The sequence below is a fragment of the Myripristis murdjan genome, chromosome 23 (assembly GCF_902150065.1).
Source record: "Myripristis murdjan chromosome 23, fMyrMur1.1, whole genome shotgun sequence".
In the NCBI taxonomy this organism is placed as follows: Eukaryota; Metazoa; Chordata; class Actinopteri; order Holocentriformes; family Holocentridae; genus Myripristis; species Myripristis murdjan.
The window spans coordinates 9,178,239-9,196,941 of record NC_044002.1 but is presented as its reverse complement, the minus strand read 5'-3'; the positions used below and the strand labels follow the sequence as shown (position 1 = coordinate 9,196,941).

The following is an 18,703-nucleotide window of genomic DNA, read 5'->3' as shown; positions in this document are numbered from 1 at the left end:
GTGCAGGCTTCCAAGAGGTGTTGTATTAGGGCTTTTTTTTTTTGTTTGTTTTGTTTTGTTTTTGTATTTTTCATGAGTTTTTATTTTTACTTCATTTTGACTTTTGTTGTCAAAATCAGTTTAGTTCTAATTACTGGGTTTGCTAGTTTAGTTTTTATTTTTTGAAAATGCCTAGTTTTAGTTTTTATTCACTTCAGTGTTAGGTGTAGTCTTTTTCATAATACAGGATATTTGTCAGGGGCAGGATTCAAAAAGGTGAGAAGATTAGATTTACCTGTATGGATTCCCCAAAGGTGATCAGTACAGGTAAAATGACACAGTGACACCAGCAACATGAAACTTAACTTATATCCCTATAAGAAAAAAAAACCTCACCCCACCCCCTTCCACCATCACTGCCTCCACACTGTCCAGTTCCATACCCACCACTGAGCTGCCTTACATGCAGTGGGGTGGTAGGAGTGATACTGTCCTCCGGGTTGGGGGGTTGGGTGGGGGGTCAGCCTATGTCGGTGAGGCGAACCTCTTGAAAACCAGTTTAACTTGTTAGCACATACCTTTGTCCCCTCCATTGCTTTGAGTTTTTTGTGCCAGTAATACTCATGGCTCCCCACAACTCCTCTGGTGCAACTTTCCTGCAGTCCTGTTCCTGTAACATTCCTCGGCCCGCTGCTGCTCCCTCTTCAGCTCCTTCTGTAATTTCTTTCCTGGTGTCTTCAGTGTCCCCTGCCATGAAATCCCTCGTTATCCTGCCCAACAGGGCTTTGATGTCTATGCTGATCCAAGGCTTGTTGCTGGGGAATCAAAAAAAGTATTCATATACATCATAACCATCTTAAAAAATGTGCTCACTTAGGACAGATGGATAACCATCCACAAAACTATTACTTGTGTCAGTGTGTTTGTGTCATTGACAAGAAAAAGTCAACAACACAACAACAACAGTACATAAAATGTAGACATGGGCACAAATATGTAAACAATCAAAATAAGATGCACCTGTCAGTGCAAACACAAAAATTAAATTAGAATTTTTTTTTACAGTTTTAGTTTATTTTAGTTTGTTTTGTAAACACAAACAGTTTCAGTTATGTTTTTTGTTGTTTTTTGTAAAGCCTTGCTTTTGTTTTGGTTTTTTGTTTTTTCATTTAACAAAGATGTTTCCTCACACCTAGTTTTCATTATTTTGTTAGTTTTTATTAGTGATCATAACCTTGCTATAGCTCAGAGTTAACAGGAATCCATGTGGCACTCCCTGTTGTCCGGTGCAGGGGGGCAGGAGCTGTAGGGAGGGCTGTTCGTGGAGGTGGGTGTCCCAGGAGCTCTGCAGCTCCTCCTGTCTGCTGCCAAGGTGAGTTTCAGGTTAAAAACCACCAACCCACATCCGTGACTTATCTTTCACAATCATGAGGAACCACAAGCCTTGGCTCCAGGTCTGAGTCAACATGAATCCATGTTGGCATCTTTGGTGCCTGTTACTGGGTGGCAGAGACCGTCAGACTTGGTCCAGCCTCAAGGAAACACAGCAGACTGGGACTCTGATATTGTCTCCATATTTTGTAATGTTCTCATGTTGGGTTTGGCCACATGTTTGTATTGAGGAAAAATGTCGAGTCGTTACTGTTTTTTTGTTTGTTTGTTTGTTTGTTTTTTTGTGTTCATGGTATTTTGTTGCTTTTGCTCTGCAGCCATTCAACATTTTGTACATTTATTTTGAAACATCTTACATAATAACTCCTCTGATACGGTGGGGTGTCTGTACATGTAGGTTTAAGGAATATACAGTACAGGCCAAAAGTTTGGACACACCTTCTCATTCAATGCGTTTTCTTTATTTTCATGACTATTTACATTGTAGATTCTAACTGAAGGAATCAGAACTATGAATGAACACATGTGGAGTTATGTACTTAACAAAAAAAGGTGAAATAACTGAAAACATGTTTTATATTCTAGTTTCTTCAAAATAGCCACCCTTTGCTCTGATTACTGCTTTGCACACTCTTGGCATTCTCTCCATGAGCTTCAAGAGGTAGTCGCTCATAGGTATTAATATGAGTTGGTCCCCCTTTGCAGCTCTAACAGCTTCCACTCTTCTGGCAGGCTTACTACAAGATTTTGGAGTGTGGGAATTTTTACCCGTTCATCCAGGAGACAGTCAAGTTCTTCCATACCAAATTCAGCCAGCCATGCCTTTACGGAGCTGCTTTGTGCACTGGGGCACAGTCATGCTGGAACAGAGAAGGGCCTTCCCCAAACTGGTCCCACAAAGCTGGAAGCAGAGAATTGTCCAAAATGTCTTGCTTAGCTGAAGCATTGAGATTTCCCTTCACTGGAACAAAGGGGCCAAGGCTGAGCCTAGAAAAACAAGCCCATAGCGTTATCCCTCCTCCACCAAACGTTACAGTCGGCACAATGCAGTCAGACAGGGAACGTTTTCCTGGCATTCACCAAACCTAGACTCCAGTCCATCAGTCCATCACTCCACGCAACACGTTTCCATCGCTCCAGAGTCCAGTGGCGGCGTGCTTTACACCGCTCTATCTGACGCTTGGCATTGTGCTTGGTGATGTAAGGCTTGCATGCAGATGCTCAGCCATGGAAACTGTTGGACTTCACGCTCAGTCTACCAGCAATCTTTCATCTATGTGTGAGCTGAGTCCTGGGTGTTCTTTAATGAAGCAATAGGAGAAGATATTCAGTCTCAAAATATCAGTTTATTTAGCCGTAGATGAATAAAGCATACAGAGCTCTGGGTCTGAATCTTCCTAACCCTGACCAACATGAAGTGTGTCAGTTCACGAAGCCAAATTCGGATTAATATGTTCTAGTTATTACTGCTAAGCATCAAACAATAGCATATGTCTACAAGTCCCCCTTTTGGTTTCATGACAATGAGACCAACCAATCAAGTTCACATTTCACATTCAACTTCTGTGTCACTGCATTGCCCCTCACACTCTGCACGTCCCATCAGGGCCGTCATTTCTCCCTCCAGTTGTGCCATCTGGTAGGGTGGAGGGCTCTTCTTCTCGATGGCAATGACAATCAACCTTTCAAACAGAGATCGAAGACAGGGGATACAACAACATCCACACAACGCTAATACAGCCATTATACCAACCAGGGAGAGAAACACAGACATAATCAGACCTTTCCATTTGCCGAACCATTGCCCCAATATGTCACCTAGGCAGTTATCTATGCCTGAATGCTCATGCATTTCTTCAGATAGGGATCTAAGACCTTCTAAGGCTCTTGTCACAGAGCCATCAGGAGCTGTGCTGTTAGGAATGAATGTTCAACACTGGTCGTTAAACATAGAGCAGACACCCCCTTTTTCAGCTAATAACATATCCAGGGCCATTCTGTTTTGCACTGTCATAAGAGTTGCAGCCAGTTGTTCAGATAATCCAGCCACAGTGTCTCTAGTTTTATTAGCTAACCTCAGAACATTATAATGGATATAATTAATTCTGTCTATGTTCTTATTAGGGGTCACAGGGAATATGCTACTGATAAATGGGATATTTTCAAATCCCGCTGCAACTTGATCGACCAACTTATACTCATCTGGGACGCCTCTGGGAACTCCTATGGCATCCATGTATGTGGTAGAGTCATGACCAATCTCAAAGGTGTCTCTCCTTCGACGGCTGGGTGAGGGCGTGTCCCGCTGACGCTGGCCAAGGAGGAACAGAGGTAAACCCAACCTAACCACTGCACACTTTCCAGACCTGTCTGGGGGCAGACTGATATGGAGAGTTCTGTCACCACAATACCAAAACAGGTCGGCTCTACCCCACACCATAGAGCTAGCATTTTGCCAATCATTCACATCAACATTAATCTTACACCAATCATCAGGAATGTGCCCCATATCCACTGTAGAGTTTCTGGAAAAACAGGTATAGTTGTTAGCTTTTGGAGTGAACGCAGGGGGTACTGTTGAGTTCTTTACAGGTGGTAAAATGGAACTTAGGGTGGTACAGTTAGGCGGGTTAGCCTGCATGGTGAGTGCAATCATACAGTGAAATCCTAGGGGGTCGCTCACAGGGAACAGAGGTGCAGGTGTGGTGAACAGAGTAGGTCGGGCTGAGGAGCATGCTACACAGTCACTCATGTTCATAGAAGCAGCGGTGGCTGCCAGCCAATCCAGCCACATGTTTTTGTCTCCATATCCAGTAGCCAATTTAACCATGTCACTTCGTGTGAGTTTACTGTAATCAATTTTCACCACACCATCACTCTGTCTGGACTCTGATTCTGGTTTACTAGTGGTTGTGTCTGTCTTGTTAGGGGCTGGAGGTGACAGTAAATTAACTTTAATCAAACCCATTGTGTCTTTGCCAGTTTGATCCACTCCCAAAATTAGATAAAACATTCTCGGGTCTTTGTCACAGTAACTGCCTTTTTTAGTCTTATTGTATGGGGAGTATGTAATATTCCTGAAAGTCAGCAACAAGGGGTCGTTCCTCATGGAATCCTGCGCCCTCATTAATGTGCCCCTCGTTTGCAAATCCGCTGTGTTTGGAGACAGGATGAAACCTTGAGGAACCCTTGTGTACCTAAGACGTTGATCTTTGTACGTAAATGAGAAAATGTCTCTCAAATGATCAGCCAGTGGTAGGCAGAAAAATGCATTAGCCAGATCAATGCAGGAAAACCACTTGTGCTCTGGAGTCAGCACAGACATGGCAGTGTATAGATTTGGTACTGGAACTGGGCTGCAGTGGGGTTGCATGTGGGGTTTGATGAGGCGGGGCTGTCTGCTGGACAGGGGGCTGACCTGGTGGGCCATAACCGCCTCGGGTTGGGGCCCTACTTCCCCGGGTCCCCACAGCATGGAGCATTCCCTTCTCCAATGTCCAGGCTGGCCACATCCAAAACATGTGAGAGGTGGTTGGCCTCTGGGTCCTCTGCGACCCCTCCCTCTACCTCGCATCCCTCCTGTTACACCTGCTGGCCTGCCGCCATAATAGGGGTGAGGCGCTCATTCAGGCAGGCTGGCAGGTTTTTGGTTTATCTTTTTAGCATCATTAACCTTTTTTCTAGCCTCATCTAGTTGTAGTTTCAGGAGTTGCACTTGAGCTGACTCTGTATGTTGCTTATCCTCTTCTTGTTTAGCTCTATATCTCTTCATGTGATGTGTTAAATGTTTCTGCCATAGCTCAGTAGAGCATCCTGGGATGTCTGGATTGCCCTCCATGGCCTCTCTTACTGCCTTGGGCATCCCAGCCATTACCGCATTTCTGAACAATGTGGTCTGTAGCTGCCCTGAACCTGGGTGGCTCCCTGCAGTGTCTATCCATGTGCCCTTACATCTAATCCAAAATGCTGACATGTCTTCTCCATCTCTTACAGAGAATGTCAGTGTGTGCATTGCCCCTGGGGGAAATGGGAAATCTTTCCCTCATTGCTTTCCCTATGGCCATGGCGTGTCTTGTGAAGGATTCTGGATCTGGTAGAGCACTAGTGCCAGCAGCAGCTTCTATCTGTTGTATTTCCCACATAGCTAATTGTTTACCCAATAAAGCTCTCCAATCCCCTACTGCTAATTTATGCCCTAGTGTGTGTTGACAAAACTTCCCCATCCAGGGCCCTCCTCCCTCTGTGGGAGAGGGCATTTTATCCAAGATGCATTTCATGTCAGTGAACGAGAAGGGTTGATATATTTCCCCTAATTGAGCTCCTTTGTATATCAGTGGCATCTGTGTGTGTGTGTGTGTGTGTGTGTGTGTGTGTGTATTTGCTAGGTGGTTGAATCTTTTCTCTGTCTCTCAGCTGATATCTGTTTTTCTGGTTGTCTGGTGGAATTTCATTACCGCAGGGGTGTATGGTTAAGGCCCCCATAAATGTGGCTGGATAGTGAGTGTTGTCATTGTCTTCAGTCCATTCACTTCCTGATTCTTAGCCTCTGTCTGACCTTTCTTCTCCTCTGGCTTGCTCCTCCTCCTCTGCCCTACGCTCTTCCTCAACTAACTCCCTGAGATGCCTCTGTTCAAACCTATCTCCCTGTCCTGGCCGCATGGGGTGGAATGTGATACTGGTCCTCTCATGAGTAAATTTCTTTCCTGATTTTTTCTTTCTACCTCTCTGGTATTTTCAGCTATTACTCTATTGGTCTCTCTGGCTGCCTGCCCCTTTGAGCTAATTCCTGTGTTATCTGCTCTACCTCCCTGAAGCTGTCCTGCATGACTTTTAACTTCGCCCTAGCCTCCCTATACCCCCCACCCCCCCACCCCACCATTTCCACTTCAGTTCTCCCCACTCAGTCGCCAGTTGGTTTGTATGACACGTACGTTCCAAGCAACCAACCAAATCAGAGAAAACTTCAGTAGCCAGTCATTTTGTATGGCACTGTCGTGCCGAGCAACTAACCACAGTGAAACCACCAGTGAATGTCATCAGACAGCTTGCATTGACACCGTTGAGGTTTCCACTGCTGACTGTTTCCACTGAGACACCACTGAGTTTCTACCACCCACAAACAGAAATACAATAACTCTAATATTGCAGTCACTCAAGACACACAAAACAACTTTATTCAAAACACACAACAGTTACTTAAGACACACAAAACAACTTTATTCAAGACACACAGACATAAAACATTTAGTATTCACTACTGGGCCTAATGTTGTGAGCGTTGCTTTTATGAGAACCTGCTCATGGGACTTCAAACCTACTCACTTGGGGACTCTAACTCTGCGGCCATGCGCTGCTTTTGTGGGGACTCTAATCCCACGGGTCTCTAAACCCGACTGCTTTTAGGTTACGGGCATGCGCTGCTTTTATGGAGATCCTAAACTCCAAGGGTCTTTAAACCCGCCCGTGAAAACTTTCAGTGCTGTTTTGATGCTTTCGGAGTTCAACCTCCCAGGACTTTAAACCTGCTGCGCAGTTGTTGCTTTCTCAGGAATTTCACCTGCAGGACTTCAAACCTATGCACACTTTTATCCTAATACTTTATTCATCTACTTCATACTAGGATACTTGGAGCATAATGACAACACACAATTTGGTATAACCGATCGCAGAACTTTGATAAAACAGGTGTCTGCTTACCTTTTTCTTTTCAGCGGCCGCTTGTTGTTGTCACCACACTGCGGTTATCCGTTGTCTTGTGTCTCTGTCCATCAGTCACTTCTCTGTCTTCATCATGTCGGGGTCACCAAATTGTTGGACTTCACACTCAGTCTACCAGCAATCTTTCATCTATGTGTGAGCTAAGTCCTGCGTGTTCTTTAATGAAGATATTCGGTCTCAAAATGTCAGAGGACGGTGGATGAAGGACCCAAAAGCAGGAGCCAGATTTGCACGGAGCTCAAGTTAACAAAAATGTTTACTGGTCTCACAGGGAATGGCACAACACTGAACAACACGGTACAACACAGTACAATGAACCGAAGAAGAACAGAACTCAAACAGGACCTAAATAGACAAGAACTAATCATCAAACAAGACACACCTGGGGAAGGGGTTGGAGCACAAGACAGGAGAACACAGAGGATAGGCTGAGGGAAACACTGGGAGGGATCAGAACAATCAGGGATGATTAACAGGCACAGGACAGGTGTGGCACAGGGAGGAGCAAACAAGACACAGGTGAAATCACTAAAAGAACGAGGCAGATGAAACACATGAAACAGAATCAAACAAAACACAAGAAACAAAACCATGACAGAAACACACATGAAACAGAACCAAACAAAACACAAAACCATGACACAAAATATCAGTTTATTTAGCCGTAGATGAATAAAGCATACAGAGCTCTGGGTCTGAATCTTCCTATCCCTGACCAACAACAAAGTCTGTCAGTTCACGAAGTCTGACAGACTATCTTTCCCTGATCCAGTCTGATATACTAAACAGAATGTTTAATCAACATGAAGAGTGTGTTCTTCTCCAGGATTGGTCCGTTAATCTGACTCCATTCTCTTCCTTGATGTGTTTGCATTCCTGTTGCTCCCCACCTGCGGCTGTTAGACTTCAGTTGTCATCCACCTACTATGGCTCCCATTCTCTGAAACCACAGAGCACAACACAGCACACAGAGCACAACACAGCATATCCTGTCTCTATACCCCTTAGGGATCTCTTTTACCAAATATGGGGTAAACCAGCCCTGCGTTCCAATACTCATACTATCATACTATTTAGTAGGGAAAAAAAGATTAAGTATGTCCCAATACATAGTATGTCAGATGCAGTATGCCAAGAGTACCAGGATGTTCTACTACATCCGGTCAGATTTCGCAGTATGGATTTCAGCATGCTGCTCTGGCCATTCTGACCCACAATCCTTTGCGCAGCGGACGTTACGTCGCACTGACTGAGCTGCGTGTACAAGCCACGCCCACATAGGGACGACAACAAAACACACATATCGCACAAAACTCGCTCAGTGACAGCAGAAGTGACAGAAAGACAGAGGATAAGAAATATGACAGAGGACAGCGCAGTATGAAACAGCACCGGCATTTTGACAACAACATTCAAATTTGCCACTACAGACGGCGGCGGAAATGGGCAAGAGGGTCGGACTTCAGGGATGATGTATGTAGTGTGTCCCAATAGTATGCATTTGCATGCATATTTAATACTAAACTACATACTTTGTAAGGGCAGCTGCAGTACATATAATACTAAAAGTGAAAAGTATAAGTATGTGATTTGGAATGCAGGGCAGGTCTTCTAAGAACATCCCTACAAGGTCATGGCATATATAACCTGGCCCACCAGGTTATGTAGTTATTCTTGCACATCTCTGTTTGTTGCATATCTTCAGTACTTTTCCACTGTCTCTACAATATCCTGTTATGCAGGATATTATAGAGACTTTATTACTTAAGCATATTCTCACAGCAAACTTTATTACTTAAGCATAGCCTTCCTATGGATTAATAAATGCATTACTTCGGATTAGTATGTTCTACTTATTACTGCTAAGCATCAAACAATAGCATATGTCTACAAAACCCATGCCATGAAGCTCCCAGCACACAGTTTTTGTGCTGATGTTAATGCCAGAGGAGGTTTGGAGTTCTGCAGTTATTGAGTCAGCAGAGCACTTTTACACACTATGCGCCTCAGCGCTCGGCGACCCCGCTCTGTAACTTTATGTGGTCTGTCACTCCATGGCTGAGTTGCTGCGGTTCCTGAACACTTCCACTTAGCAATAATACAACTTACAGCTGATGGTGGAATATATAGGAGAGACGAAATTTCACAAACTGAGTTGTTGCAATGGTGGCATCCTACTACATTACTATTACAGTACCACATTGGAACTCAGTGAGCTCTTTAGAACGAGCCATTCTTTCACAAATGTTTGTAAAGACAGACTGCATGGGAAGGTGCTTGAATTTATACGTCTGTGGCAATGGGACTGAATGAAACACCTGAATCCAATGATTAGAGGTGTGGCCCAATACTTTTGTCCAGATAGTCTAAGTGTATATGATAGTTTTAGCTTATTTGTTATATATTTACCTCTTAAGACTGTGGAAATACAGCAATTTAGGTCATCGGTTGATAATTAATAATAATTAAATAATTAATAAACTTTGGCTTCAAGGTTGCAGCCAGCCACTATTGGTACATCCTGCAAAAATGTCACATGGGGAGCAAATCATCAACCTTGCACACCAGTTTGTGTTGAAAAAATTTATACCGCTTGGATCCCCTGTTTGCTGCTTGCAGCTGCATTCTTACGTGTATTGTGATCATGACCCCTTTTGTTGAGATGTTGCCTAAAGTGTGACTGTGCAGTGAGAAAGTCCTCTATATTTTTACTGTTGCTCACGAGTTTTGGTCACGTTTCAATCATTTTTAATGAATATTGATCTGCACACCTGCCATATTAAATGATTAGCCATATGAAGCTTTCATGTCTTACATGAATCATTAAACAACCAGACTGTGTATGTTTCCTGACACTGATGTAAATGGGCCTACAGGCTATGCTATTCTTCTGAGAAGGCGTGTCCATATGAAGTAACACCAGCTCACTTCCTCAGTAAGATAGATGATCTGGTCTGGCCATTGAGCTCATCTCACACATACTAGATCTACTAACCTAGCAGACAAATAAAGAACTCTGAGACATACAGTTCAGCGGAAGATTTTCCCACAAGGTGAGTTTTACTCAAGATTTCACTTTGCGAAAATGATATGTTTTTGTTTGTTTGTGACTTTTACTAAACATATTTTGTTATGGTTTGAAAATCTCATTTCATTGCTTCAGACATTTTTTTTTCTGAAATGTGACATATTATTAATATAAATGTTAAATAAGGGATGTTTCCAATTATTAAGAAACCAAACCTGAAGGAAGTAAAAAAAAAAAAAAAAAAGAAGAAGAAAAGAAAAAAGAAGAGATTCTTTGAATACACCTGTTTCTTCAGGTTCTGGTAAACTGTAGTAGGGATATCCATAACTGTTTCCTTAACTGTATATTCTCAACAGCAGGCAGTAGCGTACAGGCTGAATCAGACAGCGTCATTATCACATAGTGTTTTCTCTCCAAGGATTCAGAACTTCACTGCAGCAGTGGTAGTGTTTGCTTGTTAGCAAAAGTCATACTCTTATACAGTTCAGGTTATTCTAATTTCTTCACAGTTGAAAAGTAAATATCATCTTATACCTTTGTTATATCAATGGTTACCTTTCTATCACCAGTGAAGTCGCTGTGAAAAATGCATGCTGACAGAGTGTTTGAGGAGGACGGGTAGATTCTACTGTCAGAGTTTACCACAGTGAAGGGGAGGGGTGTTGTACCTGCAGCTTTGTCATATCAGGTTGCATTCACTTGTGGACACTGGAGTTTCAGTCATGTAAATTTCTAGCCAGAAACAACACTTTGTATTTTTTTTTAAATTAGATTGCCCAAACTGGGGTGGCAAAACCTGTTTTAGGGTGGGAGGTGTCATCCCATGCCAGCACAGCAGATCTGCCCCTGCTTCTCTGAGTATTCTCTGCAGCAGGCAGTATTACACAGTGTGAATCAGACAGCATGATCATTTAATTATCTTCTGTTTGGAGTCAGTCAATCTCTGTTCTCTCTCCTAGGATTAGCCATGTCCTCTTCAGTCCTCCAGTGGGTCTGGCTGCGTCACTGTGTCTTCGCCACCCTCATGGTGTTGTGTGTTCTGGGTGTCTTCATCGTGTACTACAAACCTGACATCAGTATTCCCACTTTCAGCATCCACATGTTCTCTCAAAAGGAGGGAGACAATCATTCCCGTCCCACAGTTGTGTGTTCACAACAACCAAATTGTTCCTCAGAGCAGAACATCAATCAGGTGCAGAAGATCCAGGCTGCAGAAGGGGATGCAGAGCCTGACACCATCATTTTGATCTGGATGTGGCCGTTTGGCTTCAAGTTTGATCTGAGCTGCAGAGTGTTCGGTATCACAGGATGTCACTTGACAGATGACAAGAGTCTGTACAGAAAGGCCCATGGTGTGCTCTTCCATCACAGGGACATCCATGGAGATCTGGGCAACATGCCAAAGGAGCCACGGCCCTGGTTTCAGAAATGGGTGTGGTCAAACGCTGAGTCGCCTGCAAACTCAGGTCGAATACCTGGGCTCGATCACTTGTTCAATCTGACATGCAATTATCGCCGCGATTCAGATATCCCAGTGCCTTCTGGGTACTTGGCTCCAGTGACAAACAGGGATCAGAGTTTCAAACTGCCAGCCAAGGACAAACTGGTCTGCTGGATTGTGAGCAACTGGAACCCCAAGTTTAAGAGAGTTCAGTTCTACAATGAGCTGAAAAATCACATCAGCATAGGTGTTTATGGGAAATCCTTTGGTCGACATGTAAATAACCAAGATTTTCCAAAAATAATATCTAGTTGCAAGTTCTACTTAGCCTTTGAAAACTCTATCCACACAGACTACATCACAGAGAAGTTGTACAATCCCCTGATGATGGGGACTGTGCCAGTAGTCCTGGGCCCTACAAGACAAAATTATGAGAATTATATCCCAGGAGATTCTTTCATCCATGTAGATGACTTTGCCAGTCCAAAGGAGCTGGCAGAGAGGCTGCTGTACCTCGACCAGCATCCTGCTGAGTACAGCAGATACTTCAACTGGAGAGAACATTTTAAGGTCATTCAAGCACAGTTTGGTCGTGAACATGCTTGCAGATCATGTGATTACTTACAAAAACACAGAGGTTACCAAGTTTTTCATGATCTCAACAAATGGTACTGGGGTTAACTTTCCTGTTATACAAAACACATCAGCAAACAGGATTTTGGAAACAACAGTTTGGACAGAGTTTCTGGGGTGCCAAAGGGGTGCATTTTTTTAAGGTTTAGACTAGTTCACAGTTTCTGGGGTGCCTTGTTTTAAATGATATTTTTCATCATTTTCTTTCAAATGCTAGATAAAATCAATGATGAATGAGCTATGTGACAATATTATTGTTTAAAATTAACATTTTTATTATTGTATTGTTATTATAATGTAGGGGGAGAAGAAACTTATGAAGAAGAAGTCTAGAAGTATGAGAAAGTATGTGAAAGACCAAAACTGCCTCTGGAATGTCATACATCTAATGAATATCCATGTGACACAGCTTCTTATCTTTGGACTACACCCATGAATGGTATACTAAATGATACAAAATGATGCAAACTGACAATGACCATTTATGGACTGTTGATCTATCTTCCTTAACAGAGGCTTGTTAAAAGGAATTTCTCTGACAGCGCTGCCTTTTTTGTTTTTTTTGTTTTTTTTTTGGTTTGTGTTTTGTTTTTTTACATTTGGTTTGCTTTTAATAATGGCCAGCGTAATACACACACACACACACACACACACACACACACACACATACACATACACACACACACATATACACATATACATATACATGTCTGTGTGTGTGTGTGTGTGTATATACACTAGGCGAGTGTGTGTAGCTCAGATGACTTGTCTGATGACAAAGATATCTACAGGCAGTGGCGGAAGTTGTATGCTCAGGTGAATATGTTGTGTCAGAAATTTAGTATGTGTTCTGTATTTGTGAAAATCTCACTCTTTAGAGCGTATTGTACACCCTTGTATACTGCCCAGCTCTGGTGTCAGTATAAACAAGGCAGCATTAGAAAACTCACAGTGGCCTATAATGACAGCATGAGGCTGCTGCTGAGAGCTCCAAGAAGCTCCAGTGCAAGCCATATGTTTGTCAGTTCCAGGGTACCTACCTGCCCTGCTGTTTTACGTAACCTGATGTATAGATTTATGTGTAGGGCATCTGAGTCAAAAAATGACTTCATTGCTGTCCTGGCTAACCCTGTACGCAGCTCTGTCAGATTTTTCTCTAAGCTGTGGAGTCACTGGCGAGCATGTCTGTATGTTAGACATTGAATATGGTGGATAGTTTTGTATTTATCTTTTTTACTGTGCTGTTTTTATTGTGATATGGATCCCCTGGGTCTGAAATAAAGGAATAACTAACTAACTAACTAAGCTGCTGCAACATGAGACGCACTGCTCATGCAGGCTGTGTGGCTGCTTTTATCCGTTCATGTGGGTGCCAAAATGAAAATCAAGAGGCTCCACAGCAAACACGACTGCTCAGGTTGACAGTGTGGCCCAGACGCAACCCAAATTCAGAAGTCAAGTTAGGCTGAATGTTGAAGATGATTTTAAGTGAAGGCAAAAACAGGTTGGAACAACACAAGAACAGGCCAGCTGAGCTGACAAACTGGCAAGACAAATCCACTGTTGCCAACGGGAACATTTTCTTTGGACTAAAGTATCACTTAATTACAACCAGTCACCATACACATAAATACAAGCGGCTGAACAAGTAATAGGATAAACAAAATATACTGTAACTTTCACTCACAAACCTCACTTTTTCAGTGTCCCAGAACTTTGTACTTCTCGGATGAAAATGTATGGCTGACAATGTATTAATTTGATAATATACTGCACTTAGAATGTTGTGGTTTCGTCTGGTAACATTTGATGTCCATCTTTGTATGTTTTGGGAGCCTGCTGTGCCGTGTGCCATCAAAAACATATCTCTGCTTTTGGAGAATAAAGTTTTTCTCTTCTTTCTTTTTTGTTCTACTGGACGTTTTGGCCATGATTTCTAATATTACTTCTGTGCTCTGAGTTTAATGATTTTAGAGCCCATCTTGTCTTTTCTGCATACCCCCATTTTATTAGGTATATCACCACTTGTTGCTGGTAATAACAGTATGTCCTTTGAATTTGTAGGAGAGAGGCTGCACAGCCCAGTCTCATGGCAGTTTGTGATATAGTCGGCATGGCTTTAAAAGTAAAAAAGTTGGTGGGATATTTCATGCATGTGCCATGTGTTGTGCGGTGTGGTATAAAGAGTTATTGAGTCATTCTTAAGCTGGGCTGCATATCTTCTCCGTGTAAATCTGCTTGTGAGATCTATTGGTTATTTCTGGGGATATTCATCATTGCTGCAGACACTCTGAATGCAAATGTTTGACTGATGGAAAGTTTTTGCTACAGGGTGCCAGGAGGGTATCGGCCCAGCACAGTAAAGGGTTTTCTGTGGTCATCTGCACTGAATGAGTTTCCTTTTCTCATGATGTCTAAATCACATGGTAGAACATGGTTTTCCTGTTATTGTACCTGTTATTGTGTTATTGTGCCCAGTGCAGGTATGCTAGACCACAAATTCCACTGAATTTTCAGTAGCTGAAGCTACTGAGAAGCTTTTGTGGTCTGTGTCCTAATTTTGGTTGTAGAAAAGGTTGTTAAAGGCACTGTTTCACATTTGTACATTTCATGTCACAGTGCTTGCAGAGGAGTAGTCCTAAATGCCGACCCATAAGGCAAGGTTGAGTTTAAAAGGTATTTACTGCAGAGGTTGCAGGCTGAGGTCCAGGTTATGGCAAACAGAACAGGCATACAGAGGTGAGGCTGGAGAACAAAAGGTAGCCAAGCAGGCAGGTAGAAACATATGAGAACAGGCAGGGCCTTGATAAGGTGAGCCACAGCAAATGAACATGTAAACAAGACTGATGCAGAACAGGTGTGCAGGGGGAGAGCAGGACTACAAGACCTGGAGAGGGCCTGAAAAGGAAACACAGGCAAACCAGGGCTGCAGCCAAACAGTCTTTTTTGCTGAGGAAGGCTCCAAACTGAGTGAAATGACCCAGAGGACATCATGGCTGTAAGTGGCAGCTATGATGAGAGCTGGTCAAATTCTCCAAATGTCAGGGAAAGGTGCTTCAGTGCTTCCTTTAGCACAGAATACACTGGACCACCTTTAACAGAAGGAAAGAAGATAATACCGTCCCACAAATCCTTGCAGCAGCAACATTTAAAGCAATACCTCATTTGGCTGCTCACATTTCAAGGTGTTTATTGAATTTTGTGGTGGTTCTTAAGTTATGATATGCATAGGCTTATAGTCATCATAAGTAAGTTTTGGAATAATAACCAAAACTCAGAAGTCTGTCTTTGAAGAAAAACAGATATGAGACATTTTTGGCCAGATGGTGTTTCTAATTAAAAACTTGAGAATGATGATATGTACATAATTATTTTCATACATTCATACTAGATTCATGTTGATAAATATGAGTGGACAGGAGGGTGACCGTGAGCAAATATTCTTAATGTGACAACCAATTAATTTAACTTTTGTGACTGGTAGCCTATATTCCTTTTTTATTTGAAGAGAGCACTGTGAAACACAAAGAAAACAGAAAAATCAGTTGCTGCATACCCAGCACCCGTGGGTACTCCTCAGTGTAGTTTGCCTCTCCACAAGTGGCTTCAGGTCACCGCTTCCCTTTTTTGCTTAGTTTAGGCTGTAATGGCATTTTCAGCTATTTTAAAGTTCATGTCTTAATGTTTTAGATTTTGCATTAAGCTCTTTTTTTTTTAACCATAATAGTATAAAGAACTATTTCATCACCTCTTATTGAACTCAGTTTCCACTGAATTCACTTTCACACCACGGATTTCTTTTTATTCTGTTAAGTTTATTGTAAGCTGTTAGCCTATAAAGTCTGTTGAGACTTAAAACAGAAATTTGGGTCTCTAAGTACATTTAAACTTCCCTGATAATAATTACTTCCAAAGCACTGTAAGCAAAGGCCACAAAGAGAAGAATGAATCTGAAATATTTCCAACTATGTTTGATACATGATATATTTGACATATTTTTTATCTGTTTCATCATTTGTGTTTGACAGGTGTGCACAGAAAGGCCCATGGCATCAGCGCGTTTTGGTGGGGAACATACTTGCAGATCATGTGATTACTTACAAAAACAGAATCAGAATCAGATGGCTATAGCAGTGTGGTTCAAACAGTTTGCTTGAAAAAGTGATTTAAATAAGTATAATTTAAGATGACAAGCCACAAGGTGGCATCTTCAAAGAGGCCTGGATTTCATATTATACAACATAAGAGTGACTGAGTTTGCAAATGTGTGCTCGCATTTCATTTGGTCTTCAAATGGTGAAGGAGCAGAGGGCAGGGCTGGAGATAAGTGTAACCATCATGTACGAGAAACAGATCATTAGTCATAATTCCCAGAGAGGGGTGTGTGTGTGTGTGTGTGTGTGTGTGTGTGTGTGTGTGGTCAGGTTTTTGAGCAGCTCTTTGAAAGAGGCAACAGTAAGGGTAAGTGTCATGAAAGTGACACTTTATAGCAAATAAAACCTAAATAAAGTGATATGTGTATTACATTATCAGCTACACTTATTAGATCATTATTAACATTATTATGTTATTGGCTGCTACAGGCCCCAAAAGGCCAGGACCGGCCCTGCTTCCGTACACCAAAGGTATTCTATTTTAGTTCTCCGCTAAAATTATCTGGATCTCAGAAACCATAAAAGCTACAGCAGCCAGACTTGGCAAACTGGAAATGTCTGTGGGTCAAGACAAAATAATCCACAATCCATTTTGATACATATTTACTCTAGAGATGTTTTCTGTTTATACTACTACTTGTACTACTACTGCAACATGAAAGTGTCATATCTGCTTCCTAGTGATTAGATTGTTGGAGTAGGCTAAACTTCAACATACAAACTGACTAACAAAACAAAAATCACAATGACAAGTGAAATAATGGATCTTTTTTTAACCTTTGGAGTACAATGTCATTCACTTGACTAATATCCATCGACACACAGCCCTTTTGATATTTTTCAAAAAGTCAATTCTTTTCTTCATATCTCATAGGCTGATACAAAGTAAGAAAGTGCAATAAAGTCAGTATTCCTAAACAGAGGCTCAATGTGAAAAGAAACACAGCAAGTTTGGCTTGATGGTGGTGCTTGGGGAAGGATTGTGAGGTCACCAAAATTAATATGGTTTTTCATGAAACCTTAAGCCTGGATTCTGAAAGTGGTACATTTTTATATAAATCTTTACTTCACTTTCACTTCACTTTAACCCTATAAAGCCATTCATATCATATATGATACGCATTTTCAATTCCGTTTTTCGTTTTCAGTTTAATCAATACTTGACCAAAATACTGTTGTATACCTTTGAACACTTCCCCTGTTCACCCTGGACCATACCATTGGCACTTCAAGTACATACCATATATCATACACCAGAAAGGTCGTGTAATAACATATTTTTTTTTTTGTTTGTTTGTTTTTTAAATATATATTTTGTTATAGGACTAAATAAAGGGTTCAATTTCAAAAAATTTGAATTTTCTGCCAATTCTTTCATAGTTCAGGCTTTATAGGGTTAATACAGACAATAAAACATATCCTGTCACCACTATAACCCAAAACTGAATGAGATCAAAATCTGTCCTCAGTTCTTGGGTTCATTTATACCTACATTTTTATGTGGTCAAGCACTAATTGCTATCCAATCACCTGAGACACATTCTAATGCAGGTGTAAAGGGGGTCTGTGTTTTATCTATTAAGTTAGATTATTATAATAAAACTGTTAACCTTTTAGTTGACCTGACTTAATGTTACTTTAAAAAGCAAAATCAAGCCTTAATGATGCAATGCAAAAACAAATTACAGTTTGAAAGAAAGGTTACATGCTCCCAGTCTTTAGTATATGTAGTCCTGTTGTTTTTTTTGTTTTGTTTTGTTTTTTTTTCCATTACAGACTAGGTACATACATTTATTTGGTGTGACAGTCTCAATCTGTGGCTGCAAAATCTTTTGGCCCACCTGTATTTTTGGGATTGTCAATTACTTCCAAGAAGAAAAGTCAATTTTAGAGACTGAAAATGTTTCACTGTAAATATTAAGAATACTGTTGGCTACAAAATGCTTTCATGATAACAAAAACACAGAGAAAGCATGTTCCAAACAGTTCCAATTTCATTACAGAATGAAGTATGTTTGGGTAAATCTTTTTGAAAGTTCAGCAGTTAATTTTCTCCAGTGGACACAATACTGTAACATATGTAATGCTTTAAACAAATTCATGGCCACATCATTTAATACATTAAGTACCCAGAAATTATTGGCCAAAACACCACAGTTGCAATACTCTATACAAGAGCATTAGCTTTGTTTCCAAGCAAGACTTGAACACAACACATATTAATCTTAAGGCTCTCAAAACAAAGTGGAAAAACACATTGCAGCCTAGATAATAGGCTAGTTTATTTTAGTCTATAGCAGACATGATACTTACCAAGAATCACTTTCTGTTCCTGAATGACATTTACTTGTTCTTTTC

The 18,703-nt window shown here is 41.4% G+C and overlaps 1 protein-coding gene across 1 annotated transcript; it reads left to right on the top strand.

The window, feature by feature from the left end:
• Positions 1–11,080: 11,080 nt before the first annotated feature.
• Positions 11,081–12,299, top strand: LOC115355117 (alpha-(1,3)-fucosyltransferase 9-like). Its single transcript, XM_030045785.1, has one exon. The coding sequence runs from the start codon at positions 11,085–11,087 to the stop codon at positions 12,237–12,239; it is 1,155 nt and encodes a 384-aa protein (XP_029901645.1). The 5' UTR covers positions 11,081–11,084; the 3' UTR covers positions 12,240–12,299.
• The last annotated feature ends 6,404 nt before the right edge of the window (positions 12,300–18,703 follow it).